Raw genomic sequence first — 20,609 nt, forward strand, 5'->3', positions numbered from 1 at the left:
AACGCTAAAAAGACTTGCGCCTTTTAGCGCATGCGGCTGATGACTTTTGTATGGCGGCTTATTTACACATGTGAAAGTAAAAGTAATGTATATTTGCATTAACTAGGTAAACATTATCTCACTTCATTGTAAACTCTCATTTGTGCGGGATATAGAATGATTATAAGCAACTAAGATTGTCAAGAACATAATTTTATACACCCGGCACCCGAATCTTAAATATAAAGGCTTTTTAAATAAGTTTAGCTTAGCAGGTAAGTCCTTTGTACAAATAAGATTTATCATTTATAGGGACAAGTACTACTTGAATTATAAACAGGTTTGTGGGGTTGATATGTTTACATGAAACGTTTTTCACTTCGTGTAACTAGGGGAAAATGGAGACAGATGTTGCTGATTTTTCTGATCTTCGACAACAAGCCGAGCAGCTGACTGCTGAATTTGACAGCGCCTCAGACTTACCAAGAGTCAACAGGAATATAGCACAGATCCTTGAAGCAGGGTCCCGTCTGCTGTCAAAAGTTGCCCCCATCAGTCAAGACTCCACTGATGTTAGAGCGTAAGAAATCAAATGATTCTATTGTTTCATTCTTTTTTGAACAGGTACACGCAGGCCACCATTTGGTGGTTTGACTTCATTCCATTTACTAGTCAAATGCCTGTATGATACTCCTGTGGGAGTCAAAGAGAAGGCAAATTTTATTCATTTTAGAAAGAAAATGCACATCAATTTTCTGTCTGGAGCTTATTAATGTCATTCAAAATACAATACACCTCATTTGTCAAAATATCTATTTTTAGTTTCTATCAATTTAGCAAATGATGAAAATTAAAAACAATTAAGATAAACAATAACATTTTTACAATTTGACTAAGTTTTGAGACAACTTTATATTTAAACGATGCTCTGTTTTTGACATATGTCTACATCAATCTGTAAGGGTCATTGTTTTCCAGAGTTTATTTGATATGAAATATAAAATAATTTCTAAATCAACCATGAATTGTTTTTGAGCTCTAATTTTATGAATACATTTTCTTCCAGGTCCATATTGCTGGGTACTAAAGGATATGATGTACCAAAAATTTCTCAGAAACTAGAAGGCTTGAGTGCATCCAAGACATTTGAGCCTCTAGAACCAGTAAAAGACACTGACATTCAAGTAAGAAACTGTAATTAAACCAAAAAATTTTTGTTAGTAAAGTTGAACTGAATTTTTAAACAATATTAGCAGCTAGTACATACTGTTTTTCTTTAACACAACTGTCCCTAAAACCTTGCTTTTAAAGCCTCTTTTGAAAAGTACTAAAGGATGTTTTGTTTTCTTTTACTTCCAGAGCTTCTTAAAAAATGAAAGAGAAAATGCTTTGTTGGCAGTGATTGAGCAAACAAGGAAACATGTAAGTAATGAACCATAGAAGTCATATGTATTTTTCATTTTAAAAATGTTAGTCTTTATGATGTATCTACCGGTACCTGTTACACTTGTTATTTAAGAGAGAGTTCTGTTTTAGTTTTAAGAAAGCAGGACAAGATTTACATTCACTAATCTTTATTTAATAAGCCCCATTTAATAAGCCCCTTCTCTTTGATTTCAAAGGTATGACAAACAAAAAACAATATTTTCAGACATTCGAGGAATCTGAGAGGAGACACTGGGAATGCATGGAAAATGAATGGGAAAGAGAAAAACAAAAAATTCTGAACACACTTCGGGGTCTGAACCAGGAGACAACAGACTTCCAACCAGAGGCAGAGGTAAGGCTGTAAAGCATGGTGAAGTCTAGATGGTAAGCCTTAGTGTGTGCATTCTCCATGAGCTGTAAGTTTGTCTTTTGTAATTCAAATTATATGTGATGTAATAATAATTTTTCCTTCATTTGGTTAGAGTTTTGCTGTGGATCCTGTCAGCATGCATGGTCGAAGTAATCTCAACAACATAGAGATGGCATATGCTAGACAGGTAAAGTTTGCAACGTACATGTTAATAGTACATGTATTAAACAACATAACATTGAATTCTTCTAAGCAGTGTGTGAGGTTGGGCAGAATAAAACACAACATGCAAAAGTATAGGCATGTAAAGGGGACCTTCCTCATCAGAATTATATACATGTAGATACCATTTGTATAGAAAACTTATTTCTGTTGTTTAAGAGTGCATGTATCATTTGAATCATAATTTCTCCTGATGTGACTAGGTTTCTGTTGCTTCCTAGGTGTACATGTACAATGAACAAGTCCTGCAGGGCAGCATCAGGCCCAGCCTGGTGGACGCCTTCTCTGATGTGGCCGTCAGTCTTGATGATAAGGTACAGTTCACTGTTTCTGGTTATCACACTTATACACCACAAAAGTATGTTAGGTGATAAATAAGGGGGAATTTTTGTCTAATTTCCCCATCACAAATGCAGAAATCGTAATCATTATAATAAAGATAACATGTATCTCATTTTGTTCACTTTATTAAAGAAAAAATGAGTTTGTGTGAGTTAAAGATAAAGTAAAATTGTTTCACCAGTTTGGGAAATAATGCTAAATGAACTTGTCCCTGTATATACCCAATAAAGTTGTTGCCTCTAATTCTTATTGGCACTTTATTTTGTGTGATTGGTCATTTTGATTTTGTCCCCAGCCTGTGATGGACCTGTGGGAACAAGTGAGGTACATGGTAGATGTCCCCATGATCTCCTCTAACAGCGTGAAGGAGTCGCGCACAGACTACCGCACACAGGCCGCTTTTGTTCAGAAAGGCAAGGAGTACCTGGAGCAAATGTAAGCCGTCCCATACAAAATATCATGTACTTAAAAAGACCTGTAAAATGAATTGATTCATGTACTTTGCAGTAGTCATAAATGTAAAATTTACAAAATCCATGCACACTTGTAAAACTGATGGACACCTGTACTTAGCAGAAGTGTCAGAGTCAAATATACATTGATGTAAAATGTACATTCAGATGTCTGACAAATGTGCAACATGTATCAGAAGTATTTCCTAGAACATTGTCAATTAAATTAATCATGATAAGAGATACAGTACTGTACATGTATATCAATAGTTAATGTCATGATGCATGTCTCAGAGCTTTTCTTGTAGTATAAATGTAAAGATGATAAAAGATAAAATTGCTGCATTCTAGGTACTCCAAACACATACAGAACACGATCTACAGTAACCTTCAGCAGGCCCAGCTTGGGGGAATCCCCTCCACCTACAACCAGGTCAAGAGTTACCTCAACGTCCGCCCGCCTCACATCAAGGGCCTGGAGGATGGGCATGTGGACGGACACCCGGTCTGGGCTATGATCTATTTCTGTCTGAGGTGTGGCGACCTCCAAGCTGCATTACAGGTCACAGAAAAAGCATCGTAAGTACATGGACTCATTTTGCTTATCATTGTCAATGAATGACCCGCACATTGATTAGGATACTTAAAGGTGATTTTCAGGTTAGTTGTGTGTGCAAAAACTCTATTTTAATGATGCACATCTCCTTATTTACTGATTAAGTTATTAAATAAGAATCAGAAGTTGTTTAAAGCAATTTTAAGGAAAAATGTCCAAATAGAATTCAAGTAGATATTACTGGTACTATACACTTTACCCCAAAAGTTGATCATAAGGCAATTTCTCTTTCAGTCACAGTCTTGGGGACTTTCCTGCTTTTCTCAGAGAATATGTCACAGATGAAGACAACAGGTGAATAAGTGTCACATACAAGTATTTATAATAGATGATACTGAACAAAGATACTTCGTATCAAATATTGGTTGAAAATTCTTGTTTTAAAATCATAGACATTGTACATGTAGATTGTCTGCCGCCAGCGAAACAAAGATCAATCTTCATTATCGCCGAATCATCAAGAATCAAAACGATCCTTACAAAAGGTAATTATTCAGAGATTGCTGCTAACTTTTTCTTCTGTCTGTGAGAGTTATTTGTGGACTTTTACCATAATTGCCTGAACATTAAAGTTTAAGAAATAAACTGATTAGTTTCATGTTTTTCAGAAGTTTTGTGTGGTTTTGTTGTCAGTTTCTAATCTTTATTGTAATTTGTAAAACAAATATTGCTTTATGTTGTATTTGCCAATGTTTGTTATGTTGATAATGTTGATCAGTGCATGGATATTGGTAAGTAGCTTGCCTTGTAATGTAAACGGATACATGTGTTAATTTGAACTGAACTAGTTCTAGATCCTAGACTTGTACTTACAGGGCAGTGTTCTGTGTAGTGGGGCGATGTGATCCTGCAGAAGATCATTCAGAGATAGCCGATAAAATCGATGACTACCTGTGGATCAAATTATCCCAGATCCAGGTGGACTCTGACCCCTCGCGACAGGACGGCTTTACTCTCCAGCGGCTACAGAGTCTGCTTTATGAAGACTTTGGTAAGTTTTGTCACTTAGTATCTGATGAAATAATGTAGCATCACATGTAACAGTTTTGTTATGAAGTGAAAGTACAGACTTTATTTTCTCCTTGATGGTTAAATTTGTACTATTTTTGGCTACATTTGGCAAAAAAAGTTATAATTATTGTATCAAAAATTGGAAATAATGTTTATGTGTGCCTTATTTTATTCCCCATCTTATAACAAATAAGAATTCATTTTAAACATTTACATGTAAATAGCACTGCTAAGTTTTGTCATTGCATGATATGAAATACTGTACACATTCCAATTTCTAAATTTAGAAGTTATCATATTAAAGTGGATAGCTGATGGATTTGTCCACTTTAATCAAATATACTAAGGCATTTGAAACAAATACACCTGGAGACTGCTTCAAACACTCTAATTTATGATTATGCTAATCAGTTTATGAGTTGATTGGGAAGATTGTGCTTAATTTGGAGCAGACAAGTTTATGTATGTTTTAAGTTGGAGTACTCTGTACATGTATATGTATTTACCTGCATCATTATCAAATGATTGATAAGTTTACCTGATAATCTGATTATGACAATGTCACAATTTTATTTCTTAAGAAACCTTGATTTTCTGTTTACACTGACCCACTTCTTTTTTATCCTACTTTTCCATGACACTTCTATATTTCCATATATATATAATTATATATTTTTGCTACTCTAGGTGAAAGCCATTTCAATGGGTACCAGAACCCCTTCCTTTACTTCCAAATTCTCATCCTGACGGCTCAGTTTGAGGCAGCCATTGAGTTCATGTCCCGGATTGACCGCCTCCTCTGCCACGCTGTCCATGTAGCTCTGGTTCTGTATGAACTCAAGATGCTGATGCTCCCTCCTTCTACTCAAGCTCAGCTGTGTAAGTACATTGTATAGTGTGTAACACAACTTATCAATTGACTTGGCAGATTGTTACACGCATAAAACTGAACCCAATCGAATGATTTCTCATCAGTTTATTCCATGTGTGTATCAATGCGAGGTTGAACAAAGACTGACAGAATTTCTTATACAATATCTTTTAAATAGAAATAAAATGTCAAATTCCCACGGACAGGACGGAGGTAATTAAAAGTTAAAACAGAGATTAATGTGAAAATGCCTAGCCTGTTTATAATCCAAAATTTAATTGGAACCAAATCTGCCAAGTCTCACGATTTGAGCGATAAGGTGTGAAAGATAGCGGGGAGAACTGTCAAAGCCTCTCCCCCATTCATAATTTACATCATTTGCTGACCTTACAAGAATTTGTAGAATTCTTACTACAATGAAATTAAGGTTACAATTTACTCTTAACACCTCCGTCCTTAAGATAAAAATTTAACTAGAAAAGTTGAATTTTTTCAAAATTAAAATTGTAAAGATAATTAAAATTAGGAAATAATACATATTTCAAAACAATAAAGTTCACTGTTTTACATTGAAAAAAAAAATTGTCCATTAACAATCCATTAACAGATTACAGTCCAGAAGTCACAAATTATACTCAATGTAAAAGCAATAGTTAACAGTCCATATTTTTCAAAGTCACTGTCACTATTCATAATACACTCGGATAGTTAGTTTATATACGCGATAAACTGTCTGCATTTTGATTTTTAGTGCCTCTGCGGTATCTTACTTCAAAATCAAACGGTTGTAATGAAAGGGTCCAGCGTAAGAGTCTTTGATTTCTGTCTTTCATGCGATGAAGCCAGCTAAGTGGATTATGGTCTGTCTCCACAAAGAACTTCCTGCCGTCCAGGTAATAGGAGAAAGATCCGATGGCCCAAACAATTGCCAAAAGTTCCTTTTCAATTGTTGAATAGTTTTGTTCTCGCGGCAATAGTTTTCTACTGATGTAGGATACTGGATGGTCACCATCTATCATTTCTTGGCTGAGAACGGCTCCTATTGCGTATTGACTTGCATCAGTTTGGACAATAAATGGGTTTTCAAATTTTGGTGTAATTAGGACTGGTGCTGTCATCAAGGCCTCCTTCAAGAGTTTGAATGCCGTCACTTGTTCCGAGTTCCACTTTAATTTTGTCGGTTCAGATTTCTTCAGCATGTTGGTTAGCAATACGGAAATTTCGGCGTATTTCGCTATGTATGCACGGTAGTAGCCCGTCAATCCCAAGAACGACTTCAGGTTTTTCTTCGTCACCGGAAGAGGAAAGTCCTGAATCGCCTGTACTTTAGATGGATCTGGTGTAACGCTTCCATTCCCGACAATGTGTCCCAGACATTTCAATTGTGTAGCTCCTATCTTACACTTTGAAGGGCGAACAGTCAAGTTAGCTTCCTGCAATTTCTTGACAACATTCTCGATATCCTCAAGGTGAGATTCCCAGGAATCTGAGAAAATCACTATATCATCAAAATATGTAACAACATTTTTCTCGTCATGTAACACCTTGTCCATTAGGCGTATGAATGTTGCAGGTGAGGTTTTCATTCCAAATGGCATAACTAAAAATTCGTAAAGTCCATATGGGGTCACAAAGGCTGATTTTTCTCTGGAATCTTCTGACAACGGAACTTGCCAGTATCCCTTGGTCAGATCGAAATGACTTAGAAATTTGGCATTTCCAACTTTTTCCAGGATGTCGCTGATTCTTGGGACTGGGTATGCATCTGACACTGTTATTTCATTGAGTTTTCGGTAGTCAATGCAGATTCTGATAGTTCCATCTGGTTTGTTTACAAGGACAACTGGCGAACTCCAAGGGCTATTTGATGGTTGAATTTGTCTCTGCTTCAACATTTCTTCAATTGCGTCCTTCACGGCTGCTTGTTTTGCTTCAGGAATTCTATACGGTCTTTGAAATATTGGTGTTTCTGTTGTTGTTCTGATGCTATGTTCCGTCAGGGTACAATGACCAGGTTTGTTGGTGAAAACATTTTCATATTTTATGAATATTTTGCGGACTTCCTGTTTTTGACAATGGTCTAAATTTTCGCCGAAGTTCAAATCGCTTATGGTTTCGTTGTTTTCAGTGCATGGAGTCGCTTCTTCTAGTCCATCAGTGTCTTCTGTTTTCTCAGCAACAAAGAGTATGGATCTTTTGTACTCTCTCAAGAGATTTATATGGTACACTGCCACTCCGCGTCGTCCTCCTACATTGACTTTGTAATTGACATCATTGATGCGTTCTGTCACACGGTAGGGTCCTTTCCACTGAGCCTCCATTCGTGATGATTCTGATGGTAACAGGATGAGAACTTCATCTCCAGGTTGGAATTCTCGCCTTGACGCTGTTTTGTCATACCATGTTTTAACGAATTCCTTCCTTTTTGTCAGATTTTCTTTTACCACTGACGTAACATCCTGTAACCTTTGTCGAATCTTGATTATATGCTCGATGGTTGACATTTGGATTTCCTCTTCTCCTGCCATAAATTCTTTTATTACTTCCGTTGGTCCTCTGATTGGCCACCCGTAAAGTAGGTCAAATGGTGCGAATCCCGTCTCCTGATGAGGGACTTCACGGTACGCGAACAATGCATATGGGAGTAGAGTATCCCACTCTAGCTCCTCAGTAGTGCAAAGCTTCTTTAATATCGATTTCAACGTCCCATTGAAACGTTCAGTTTTTCCATTTGCTTGAGGATGATATGGTGAAGTTGTCACTCCCTTCACTTTCAACAATGTGAATAACTCCTTGATGAGTTTACTCGTAAAGTTAGTTCCTTGATCAGTCAAGATAACTTTCGGAATGCCTACCCGGCTACAGAGTTCAATGAGAGCGTTTGCCACACTCTCAGCATCACAGCTTTTCAATGCGAATGCTTCTGGGTAACGCGTTGCGTCATCAACAATGGTGAGAATGAATCTGTTTCCTTTCTTTGTTTTAGCCAAAGGGCCTACGATATCCATTGATATTTTGAAAAACGGAGTAGATATAATTGGCGTATTGATCATTGGGACTTTCACATTGGTTCTTTTTGCAACTTTCTGACATACGTCACATGAAGAACAGTAATCGCTGATTTCATGGAACATCCCTGGCCAATAGAAAGATTTCAAAATGCGTTCTTTTGTTTTCTCTGTTCCAAGGTGTCCTGCAAGTGGTTGGTTGTGTGCAAGTTTTATGATCGATTGTCGGAGAGGTTTTGGTAGGACAATTTGATATCCCTGCTTTTGTTGGTTTGCCGATGTCCATTTTCGTTTTAAGATTCCATTTTCCCAATAAAATGCGAGTGGTATTGTGCAGGCTGTTTCTGTCGATACAGCCTTATCCCGACATGATTTTAACTTTGGGTCATTCCTCTGAAGTTCTGCAAGTTTTTCTGCATTGATTCCATGTAGGTTCTCAATGTTTACAGTCTCTGTTGTTTCACTGTCCTTAATTGCTTCAATCTCTTTTGGTTTTACATCAGATTCATTCATTTTTCGGTCAAACAATACTTCTTCATTTGTTTCTTGACGCACTTGTGCTCTCGTCACAACATTAACATTCTTCCTGCTAATGACATCATTTCCTAGTAGCGCATCTGCTACCAGAGAAGGAACAAGACCAACCTGTGCATGTCCTTTGAAGTACGGAGTGTCGAGTTTCACTATCCCAATTTTGGCCTCAAATGGCTGCCCGATGGCTGTGTACAGTGTGGTCTTCTGTCCCTCCAAAATGCATGAGGAATCTACAAGGTCCTCCTTGATTAAAGTCATGGACGCTCCCGTATCCTTCACAAAGGAAACTTCCCTGTCATTCACGTGTCCTGGAATGTAGATTAATCCATCACATTCATGTTTAATTATTTTAGACACTAATGAAATTTTAGGACATTTATTAGCAAAATGCCCTTTGCCATTGCATTTAAAACATATCACATCCTTCCTGTGATTTCCATGGTTTTGACCATTTCCTGGTCCCGATCCTTTGCCATTCCCAGTAAATCCCTGAGATGGTCCAGATCCTTTGCCATTCCCGGTAAACCCCTGGGATGGTCCAACTTCCCTTGGTCCTTTTGGCGGTATGTAGTCCTCGGCGGCTTCCACGACAGTAGATGATCCCTTGTATCTTCTTACCCATTGTGCTTGTGCTGGCGGTAATGCTTTTAGAAAAAATTCTTCTCGCAAAATTTCTATTGGATCCTTGTCCTCAATGGATCTCCTTAGGTACTTATCTATTCTTGAAAACAACCCTCTGTACGTTTCATTTCCTTCACGTTTTACGTTTACGAGTTCATTAAAGTACTCATGTGGGCGTTTTCCATATCGATCAACAAGTGCCTTTCTTAAATCACCGAATGTAGATGATGACTGGGATGAAATTTGACGAGTCTCACCTGTTAAAAGAGTTCTTAATTGTAAGACTTTTTGTTTCTCATTCCATTCAGCTTGCTCCCCGATAGCCTCAAATTCCGATAGAAATGTTAGTATGTCATCACATTTCGGGTCAAACGGTTGTAATTTGATTTTAAATGGCATAGCTTTTGCCGATGGTTCATTTTCCTGTTTTTGCAGTTGAATTTTTTCCCTTTCTAAAGCCAATCTTTCCATTTCTATCTTAAGTTTTTCGCGTTCCAAGGCAATTTTTTCTCTTTCCAACTCGATTTCCAAATTTTGATCCTTCTTTGTTGTTTTTTTCTTTAACGGCGGATTTTTAGGTTGCCTAAACAATTGCGGTTGTTCTTCTACAAGCTCATCTTCTGTAAACTCGATTAGTTTCTGGGTTGTAGCTCGCCTTGGCCTTCCTGTGTCATCAACCTCCGTGTCCGACATATTTAATAGGTATTGGTTCACTTTAACTAAAAATTGTTTCCCCACAATAATTAGTAAAATACACTTTTACTTCAATCGTTACACCACGACTATGAGTGAAAGTATCCCGACGCTGCCACCAAATTGTTACACGCATAAAACTGAACCCAATCGAATGATTTCTCATCAGTTTATTCCATGTGTGTATCAATGCGAGGTTGAACAAAGACTGACAGAATTTCTTATACAATATCTTTTAAATAGAAATAAAATGTCAAATTCCCACGGACAGGACGGAGGTAATTAAAAGTTAAAACAGAGATTAATGTGAAAAATGCCTAGCCTGTTTATAATCCAAAATTTAATTGGAACCAAATCTGCCAAGTCTCACGATTTGAGCGATAAGGTGTGAAAGATAGCGGGGAGAACTGTCAAAGCCTCTCCCCCATTCATAATTTACATCATTTGCTGACCTTACAAGAATTTGTAGAATTCTTACTACAATGAAATTAAGGTTACAATTTACTCTTAACACAGATAATTGTACAGTTAGCTGGTAGATTGAAACAATCTTTAAACAAATGATCAAGGTTATAAGTATTGTGTTTTTAATCATCTTAATGCTATAATTCTGATAAAAAAATATGGTCTGGTGTTGGCTATTATGGGAGACTGATAAAAAGAGATCTATTGATAGAATGATGTTATAACTGAATCTCATGTTGAGAAAAGATACCTGAAATTTGTTTGAATTGTTTGTTTAGTAACTAAAGAATCATCTGATGAAGGACCCTTGAGGAGACTGAACTTTGTCCGCCTCATCACTATGTACACACGCAAATTTGAAGCCACCGACCCAAGGGAGGCGTTGCAGTATTTCTACTTCCTAAAGTAAGTCCTTGGGCACTCTCTCACTATCACATTTCAAATTCAATAAATTGCACAAATGTCCCATTTAATTCACCCTGTTGGTATTTTTCATTGCAGTGATCTGAGGACGTCCCAAGGAGAGAATCTCTTCATGTCGTGTGTTAGTGAACTTGTGTTGGAAACTAGAGAGGTAATGATGCATTATGAATTGCACTTTAGTTCAGAGTGGATGTAAAATGAACCTCTTGCTCTCTACAATTATTATTTTGAATCTTCATATGCATAACCTAACTTGTACCTGTACATTCCTTTATTCCCTGAATGTTTACACTCTGTTCTTTAGTTTGAGATGCTGTTGGGGAAGATGGAACCAGATGGCACAAGACGAGTGAGTTTGGAAAAGCTGTAACCTGTGCATTGTATAAATCTCTGTTCACATGAAACATTGAAATCCTCCTGTCCATAATTAAATATGCCTAGAAAGGCTATGACGAATCATTATAAACCAAATAAAAAAATTCCACAGTCAAGAATTCAGACCTGTCTAAATTTTGGTCATCCTAAATCTTGATTTGAATAGATTTGAATAGAAGAGAAAGAATATGAAGCTTAATTGTTGCCTTGTACTTTTTATGCATTTCAAAGTGCATTCCAGAAACTAAATGTATCTAACATAGAATTTTTAGGATGTCCAGTGATATATTTCTGGTAAATCTGATTAGTTTTAATTATTTACTCCATGTTGTAGTTGGGTGCAATAGACAAATTTCACCATGATACGCAGAGAATCATTGAGCTGGTTGCCAGGGATACAGAAAACAAGGGAATGTTTGAGGAGGCTGTCATGTTGTATGATCTAGGAGATGTGAGTGTGTGATTAAAGTCGTACTAAATTTATAAGCATGTTTATACAGTAAAACACAGTTATAACGAAGTGCCAGAAAGCGAATGAAAAGCGTGTTCATTCTAATACTGTTTTACTGTACTTTGCACAGTTTCTTCACATCTAATGGCTTCAATATGTACAATGTACATGTAAGAATATCAGTGTTGGAAAAAGTAAACCACATTTTGATTTTTAATGCAGATAAGTGCAAAATGTTAACTTCATAAAATTTCTTAAATTATCACATAGACATACTAGTAGTTGTAGACAACAACCTATGTAGGTTTATGTACTAATGCAGAAATGTTTTACCCAGAAACATGACAAAGTGCTGGAGTTACTGAATCGACTGATCAGCCAGGTGGTATCACAGCCCAATACCCCCCAGTCTGCTCGGGACAGGCTCCGAGCCATGGCCCTCAGTATCGCCAAACGGTGAGGAATGGACTGTACTTTGGTCATAAACCTCTAAAATACCAGACAAAGTTTCAGATTCTTTTCTGAAGTTTTCATTGGATTGGTTTTCCTCACATTACTGATATACAGTATCTATTTCATTTACAGGTACAGAGAGAGGAATAATGAAGGGTCAAGGTCAAATACCAGCACATTTTACCTTTTGCTTGACCTTTTGACCTTTTTTGATTCTTACCATGAAGGAAATGTAGATGAAGCTTTTGAGGTACACAGAATTTTCCTTGTGTATAATTTTTGTAATTTTTTTTTTTTAAAGATATGAAATATTTGGATATCCTCTATCTGTATGTGTAAATTGGTGATTCATCCTGACATCCTGGATTTTTCTGTGTAGGTGATGAAGCAGTTAAAATTACTTCCCTTGACAGCTGATGCTGTGGAACATAAAGTGAACGCCTTCAGGCATTACACAGATGAGGTGACATATCAGTTTTATTGATTTGTATTATCCATATAAAGACCTGTTTACTCTTACAATTTCAAAATTTTTCTTATGAGAGTTGGATGGATGTGTCCATTTTTAGACTACATTAGAAAGTTTATTCAATATGACACTCTATAGAAATTGATTTTAATTTAATTATAGACAACATATATTTAATTTAGTTGATAGAGTGAATGTTCTCCATTTTCTTACTGTCGACTTCATGAATGTTTTCATTTTTAGCTCACCTGAGCTGAAAGCTCAAGTGAGCTATTCTGATCACATTTTGTCTGTCGTCCGTCTGTCCGTCCGTCTGCCCGTCCGTCTGTCCGTCTGTCCGTAAACTTTTCACATTTTCAACATCTTCTCAAGAACTACTAGGCCAATTTTAAACAAACTTGACACATATCATCCTTAGGCAAAGGGGATTGAAAGTTGTGAAAATTAAGGGCCACACCCGTTTTCAAGGGGAGATAATTAGAAATTAATGAAAATTTTCCAGAAATTTTCAAAAATCTTCTCAAGAACCAGAAAGCAAGGAAAGCTGAAACTTGTGTGGAAGCATCCTCAGGTAGTGTAGATTCAAAGTTGTGAAATTCATGACCCCCGGGGGTAGGGTGGGGCCACAATGGGGGGTCGAAGTTTTACATAGGAATATATAGAGTAAATCTTTAAAAATCTTCTTCTCAGAAACTAAACAGCCAAGAAAGCTGAAACTTGTGTGGAAGCATCTTCAGGTAGTGTAGATTCAAAGTTGTGAAATTCATTTTCCCCGGGGGTAGGGTGGGGCCACAATGGGGGGTCGAAATTTCACATAGGAATATATAGAGTAAATCTTTAAAAATCTTCTTCTCAGAAACTAAACAGCCAGGAAAGCTGAAACTTGTGTGGAAGCATCCTCAGGTAGTGTAGATTCAAAGTTGTGAAAATCATATCTCCTGGGGGTTGGGTGGGGCCACAATGGGGGGTCGAAATTTCACATAGGAATATATAGAGTAAATCGTTAAAAATCTTCTTCTCAGAAACTAATCAGCCAGGAAAGCTGAAACTTGTGTGGAAGCATCCTCAATCAGTGTAGATTCAAAGTTGTGAAAATCATGATCCCTGGGGCTAGGTTGAGGCCACATGGGGGGGGGGGGGGGGTCGGGGGTGGGGGTGTTAAAGTTTTACATAGGATTATATAAAGTAAATCTTTAAAAATCTTCTTCTCAGAAACTAATCAGCAAGATGATTCTTTATAATTGTTAAAACTTTGGCTCCAGGACAATTCTTCGGCCTCACAAGAAGGTTCAGAGTTTAATGTAGCTAAATATTCCATATATAAACAAGTGTAAAGGATCTTTTTGAGAACTGCAATACTCAACATGTGATATGACTATAAAATTGAAGCAGGCAGCTATTTTTTCATTAGAATCTTTTTGTATTACTGTATTGAGTTATTGCCCTTGATTTATTGATTCTTGATTATTTTAATTAATGCATCCACTGTTAACCAATTATTGTGATGATTATTTTTATACAATAATAAATATTCAATGTATATAAGTTGTTCAGTTTTGGGTTAGGCCGGATTAGTTTGTTTATTTTTGATTTCCAATCTTTAGATACTATGAATTATTTAAGGCCGGCACATATATAGCGACAGTGTCTATTGCATCAAGATGAGTGACTGTTTGGGGTTAAACTTAAACAGGTATGGATAGATTGAGTGTGTGATCATTCCTGCTCTCTCTAATCTACGTGTTTTCTAACCTTTGATACAAAGTGTGCGGTCATTCCTGCCCTGTATCGCATTAATACAAGTGTGCAGTCATACCTGCTTGTATTGGTGGTGGTTGCGGCGGAGCACTAGTGTATGGTCATCCTTGCTGGTGTTCAGGCCTTTCTAGCGCAAGTGTGTGGAACTCCCTGTTTGCGGTAGGTTGAGCTGTTGGCGTAAGTGTGCGGTCATCCCTGCTGGCTTGCGTAAACGTTGGTACCTGTTGAGTTGTGTAGGTGTGCGGTCATCCCTGCCTGCGTAACGTGTGCAGGAGCGGTGATTAAAGTCTGCTCTTGTAAATATTGGCAGCAATCAGGGCTATCCGAGTTCCAAGGGGGAAAAATGAATTTTAATTACTGTAGATTCCTTATTTTACGCGAGTACTTAATTCCGCGATTCAACGATTTACCATCAAATCGCGAGAACATAAAATCGCGAATGGCGAAATTTTTGTCATAGTTTCATGTAGTTTACATGTCTCCAAAAATTAAAAGCGAGATTTTAGAATTCGCGAGACGGGCTTCTCGCGGATATTAATTCCTCGCGTTTAATTAGGAATTTACAGTATACAGGATCTACATGTATTATTGTACATTGTCCAGATTGTTTGTATTATGACTCCATTAAGCTGACTTTATCATACCTATTGTTCCTCAGGTGAGCGATGTGGCACATGGGCCTCTTGTTTTAAAAAATGGGGGGGGGGTGTTGGTGTTGATAAATGCAAGAAATAAATATTTGGGAACCTACTGGAATATACATATATAGTTAAAGTATACATCATTTGAATGAGTATGTTTTCATGTTTTAATTGATGCTCTCATCATTGTATTTTTATATTTTCATTTGTAGGTCAGAAGATGTCTACCAGATATTTTGATAGCAACCATGAACATATTACATAATCAGTACAAGAATGCCAAGTAAGTAACACCAGATTGCTTTCTAAGGCTGCTGAAGGCACTGTACATAAACAGATGTCAATTAAAAATGTCAAATGTTGTAGATAAAGTTTTAGCACATACATATATTGTAGCTCTGTATGCACCTTTATATATTGTGTAGCAAAATTTGAACTTTTTCTTCAAATAAACACCCTTAGAATTATAAGTAATTTTAATAATTTAATTATTTGAATATAGTGTTGGTTTATTAGATTACAGACACAACAGATGTTTAGCACTTTATACTTATGTAACTCTAAACATCCTGTGTCCAACACAACTTTAAAATTATCAGTGATAAACTTGAACAGATGACTTACTAATATTTCAGAAACTCAGCTCCAAGGGGAGGCTATTCAGGACAAGGCAGATCAGAAGATGGAGGCAGAGAAACGGTAATCTATATTTATAAAAGGTTCTTTTTAGCTCACCAAGACGCAATCCGGGGAGCTTATGCTATACCCCTGGCATAGGCGTTGACGTCCTGACCTGGGTAAAGTTTTTGAAGCGGACCCTGTATCTAACTTATTAGTTGTACTATCTTTACCTTTAATGGCCATATCTAAGTTACTACTGGTCCTAACTTTACCAAACTTAAATGGATAGTGCGTCTTATGAAACTTATATATTTCATGGACTTGAATCTGAATCTGAGCCATGGGTTTTGAATGCTGGATGAAGTTAAACTTTTTAGCTCACCTGAGCTGAAAGTTATCAGCTTTCAGCTCAGGTGAGCTGAAAGCTTAAGTGGGCTATTCTGATTACGTTTTGTCAAGGGTCCATCCGACCGTCCGTCCGCCTGTCTGTCTGTAAACTTAATACATTTTCAATTTCTTCTCCAGAACTACTTAGCCAATTTTAACCAAATTTTGTACATAGCATCCTTTTGTAAAGGGAATTCAAGTTTTTTTTTATTGAAAGGCAAAGTCTTATTTCACAGGGAGATTATTAAGAATTATTGAAAATTTGTTGGTATCTTTCAAAAGTCTTCTTCTCAAAAGCCAATAGGCCAGAAAAGCTATAACTTGTGTGGAAAGATCCTCAGGTAGATTCAAATTTGTTCAAATCATGATCCCTGGGTTAAGGATGAGACCACAATGGGGGGGGGGGGGGGAATTATTCATAGGAAAATATAGATAAATATCTTTAAAAAATCTTTTTGTAAAAAAACCATTTGCCTAGGGCCACATAAAATTAATTCTCTGGTTCTCAGGCCAAATTTTCCAAAATTAGATGAGGGAGGGAGGCTTTTTTTTTTCTTTTTTATAGTTAAAAAAACAGATGAGGGAGGCTTTTTTTTTATTTCAAGAAAGAAATTAACTACCTAAAATTTAAAAAACAAGATTTTCTTTATTCATGCTGTTTTATTATTTATTAAGGATATCTATTAAATATTTTAACAGATAAAAACACCCCAATGTATGTTTGAAAATACAGTCCAACTTTCAAAGTACAATGATATTTTTAATATTTAAGTCAAATGAAAAAACATCAATTCTTTTATAAGTGAACAGTTTGTTTCCATTTTTTTCTGCTTCTTTGCTCTGGAGCTTTAAACATTCTTCAGTTTTAACGGGGCTGTCATTGTGAAACAACACAATCATGACACATTGCGTACTGTCCTTCTTCTGTATCTGTGTCTTGTGTCCAACAGTGATAGCATATTGGGGGAAATACACCAGAGCTGTACATGTAGTAGGGGGTCTCAATTGGAGATGCACAGGCTAAATTTGATCTCATATAAACTTTCTACAACAGAGCGCATATTGAGGGTGCTTTCTCAGGATTATCAGGTTTTAATTCCTGAAGTTCAGATCCACATGAAAACTGATAAAGTCCAATGATTTTGGTAAGCAAGGCACTTTCTTGAGCACCAAGTTTAGTAGCACTATATATGACTCTGGGTTTCTGGCAATCTATGCAGGTTCCCATTTGTTTCACTGTTTTGGCAGTCTGAGCAGATAGACTAAATGGAATTCCATGTCTGCTTGCAGTTGATTGTGCTCGTTTTGATGATACAGAAGGACAGTGTTCCTCTGTAGTTTTGGTTCAAAAACCTCACTGAACTCCTTGTAGTGTCCTTCTCCTTTAATAAATGACAGTCATTTAAAAATAAAGAAAAATACCAATCCACTTTACAAAACGTAAAATGACATATATGATGTTTACTCTAAAATACCTGGCACTGGATCAGGAAAGTTGTGTAACTGACTAGAGATATCATTATGCAATCTCGGGGCCAATCATATCCGACAGTTACTGGGACCACATTTCTTCACAGTTAACTTGAGTTAAGAAGTAAGTCCTGAATACACAGTAGATATCGTTAAACCCCGCAAGTTTATAATGGTTGAAATCGCGGCGTCCAAACTGTTCTTGTGTTTGCCAACTGGCAAAGAAACGAAGGCACCAAGTAATTTTTCTGGGGAGGTCCAACTTTTCCAATCGAATTTTATCGATTTACGCCCTCGTACAGCTCTAACAAAAAACATCCATCGGAAAATCTCTCAATTATAGTCTGCGGTAGAATTAAAAGGGTTCCATGGCGGATACAAATCGAATCAGCAGACATTTTGATTCGTTTTAAGTCCAAAATTTCCATCGACCCCATTTTTACTAGTATCGTCTATATCATCGGGAGGTTTGGATCATTAAGTTTTTACTCACGAAAAATAAGCGACTTAATGATTAAGACTACACCGGAAGCTGCGCATTAGAAACGAAAGTAAAAACTATATGCAAACCGAAAGCGGAAACTTTTTTTCCCGGAAAGGTCTCCGCATTATCAACTTTTTATTTTATTGAAAATGCAATAAAATTTGCAATGCGGCACCCTCAAAACGGATGCGCGCGGGCCTGAGAACCGTAATTTCAATTTTATTTAGCCTAGAAAAGCTGCAACTTTAGTGTAAGAAACCTTAGGTTGTATAGATTCAAATTCATCAAAATCATATTTTTCAGGAGAAGGATGGAGCCACATTTTTTAAAGCAGGATCTGTTATGCTACATTGTCGAGATATTTTGTATATTACTTCATAGAGCTGATTTTATTTTGTCTATTATTGTTCAAGTGAGCGATGTGGCCAATGGGCCTCTTGTTAGCATTTCTTGAACATATGAATCGGATTTACTATTATCTTATCCAAATTAAAAAATATAAAATCTTTTCTGAAATTTTAGAAACTAGGGCAATTTATCATGCAGTGTACTAGTATGTAATGCTTTCAATATTTTATGATGAAGAAAGATATAGGTATACCTGTAACTCTTTATGATTGAAGAAATTTTTGTTACAAATCTATCAACAAAGTGCTATTCTGAACTAAAAAAGCACCGCTTCATAATATTATGCATTGTGAATTGGCAATGTATGTAACTATATGTTATTTTCATATACATTTCATATTTTTATTTTTATGCCGCGAAAGTAAAATAGTGCTTTTTCTATTCACGATGTCTAATTTTCTTTAAATCATGATTAGAATGTTTTATTATCAGTTTTAAAAAACCTAGCAGCACTTCATTACTTCAACTTTGTTTCATTTAAATCTATTGATATTGACTCTGATAAAAATCAATATGAAGAATTTTAAAAATACAAGGTAAAATTAATAGCAGAGGGATTTACACCTTAAAGACAATTCAACCACATATATTAAAAGGAAATGAAAGGTTTTTGTCTAGAGGATTATAAAATCTTGACTATCATTGGATAATTTTTACTGTATATCATCTTTATTAAACTTTATGATAGAGTGAGCTTTGATTAGTTGGAATCAATGCCTGGTTTTCACACGTGCACCTGGTTTTGTGTTGTATCACACAATACACTCACACAAATGAACAACTCTGAATAGTTGTAGATCACGCACATTGGTTTTTTATATTTTAGACACAACAGATGTAGATCATAATGTTGAGCACATTATGCTTACTTATTTACTTATCCTCTTCGCACCTGGTGACGCAAAAGGCTATACCCAGTGATCTCAAAGGACCACCATCTGTAGCGGTTCTCTCCATTTCACCCCAGGTCTTTCCTGTGTTTTTGATCTCAGTGGTCAGAGTTCTTCTCCAAGTTTCCTCTGGTTTTCCCCTCTGTCATTTTCTGTTTGATGGATTGGGTCCATTTTAATGCCACTTTTGAGATGTTGTTGGGGTCCCTATGTTTTGCTTTGATAACATTAATTAAACATCCTGTGCCCAATATGACTTAAAAAGTTATCAGTGATAAACTTCATTTAACAATGAAACACATGACGTATGTAAGCAACTGGAAATTAGCAGGATTTCCTTTTTCGTTTCAGTACCTAAATTATCTCCGAAGTCAGGCAAGAGCCTTGATAATGTTTGCAGGAATGCTGCCTTACAGACTGCCAGGGGACACCAACGCTCGCCTGGTCCAGATCGAAGTGCTTATGAACTGATTCAAGACGGTTACCAGTACAGGGTGCTGAATGTTGTGTTCAAGACTTTATATTGTAATGAATTGATAATAAATTAAATAAAAAAATATTTAAATATTAAGTAACTCTCATTACATAACATCTGACAATGTTTAGTGGTTTTTCTGCTAAGAAAAGGCAGAGTTAATCAACAACTGTTCAATCAACAAATTGGAAGAAGATTTTTTAATTAAAAACCTGATATCAATGTTCGTCCTTGCTGCTAACCTTATGATAAATGTATTGTCTATGATTTGGTTGGAGGTAAGAAATGAAGCTGAACAGAATTTATAGAGTTTTTTTAACTTGGTTTCTGTAAACAATATGTGGTTCATGCCGGAATAAAGGTTGTGAGAATTACTTAAAATGTACAAATTTTTATGCAGCTGCATAAACAGCCAATGAAAGCGTTTTCCTGCTTATATTTATACTTTTTGTGATAATTATGCTAAAATTATTTGATGACAAAATTACGATTGAGCAGGAAATAATCCAGACACAGTCAAGCACACAGGTGTGGAATAATATACCATTTATACTGTATGGTCTGATTTAGTGCATTATTTTGTGAAGAAAATATTTTCATTTCTAGTACTTTTTTAGCATTAGAGAAGTTAAAGTTCTAATGATTACATATTTTTAAGTCTCAATAGATGGTCAAGATAATTTGTAACGCAA

The 20,609-nt window shown here is 36.3% G+C and overlaps 1 protein-coding gene across 2 annotated transcripts; it reads left to right on the forward strand.

Moving 5' to 3' along the window:
- The first annotated feature begins 7 nt into the window (after positions 1-7).
- On the forward strand, positions 8-20,224 carry LOC128190397 (nuclear pore complex protein Nup93-like). Of its 2 annotated transcripts, none has more exons than XM_052862436.1 (23): positions 8-82; positions 372-559; positions 1,046-1,163; positions 1,339-1,401; positions 1,631-1,759; positions 1,890-1,964; positions 2,221-2,313; positions 2,637-2,776; positions 3,145-3,372; positions 3,644-3,703; positions 3,817-3,894; positions 4,225-4,400; positions 5,108-5,299; positions 10,891-11,017; positions 11,114-11,186; positions 11,340-11,384; positions 11,745-11,861; positions 12,199-12,317; positions 12,447-12,564; positions 12,694-12,777; positions 15,395-15,465; positions 15,818-15,881; positions 19,794-20,224. In XM_052862436.1, the coding sequence occupies exons 2-23, from the start codon at positions 378-380 to the stop codon at positions 19,911-19,913; spliced, it is 2,472 nt and encodes an 823-aa protein (XP_052718396.1). In that variant the 5' UTR covers positions 8-82; positions 372-377; the 3' UTR covers positions 19,914-20,224. The 2 variants fall into 2 exon arrangements, with proteins under 2 accessions (XP_052718396.1, XP_052718395.1); XM_052862435.1 differs by having other exon boundaries at positions 51-69.
- The last annotated feature ends 385 nt before the right edge of the window (positions 20,225-20,609 follow it).

The sequence above is a fragment of the Crassostrea angulata genome, chromosome 6 (genome assembly GCF_025612915.1).
Source record: "Crassostrea angulata isolate pt1a10 chromosome 6, ASM2561291v2, whole genome shotgun sequence".
Lineage (NCBI taxonomy): Eukaryota > Metazoa > Mollusca > Bivalvia > Ostreida > Ostreidae > Magallana > Magallana angulata.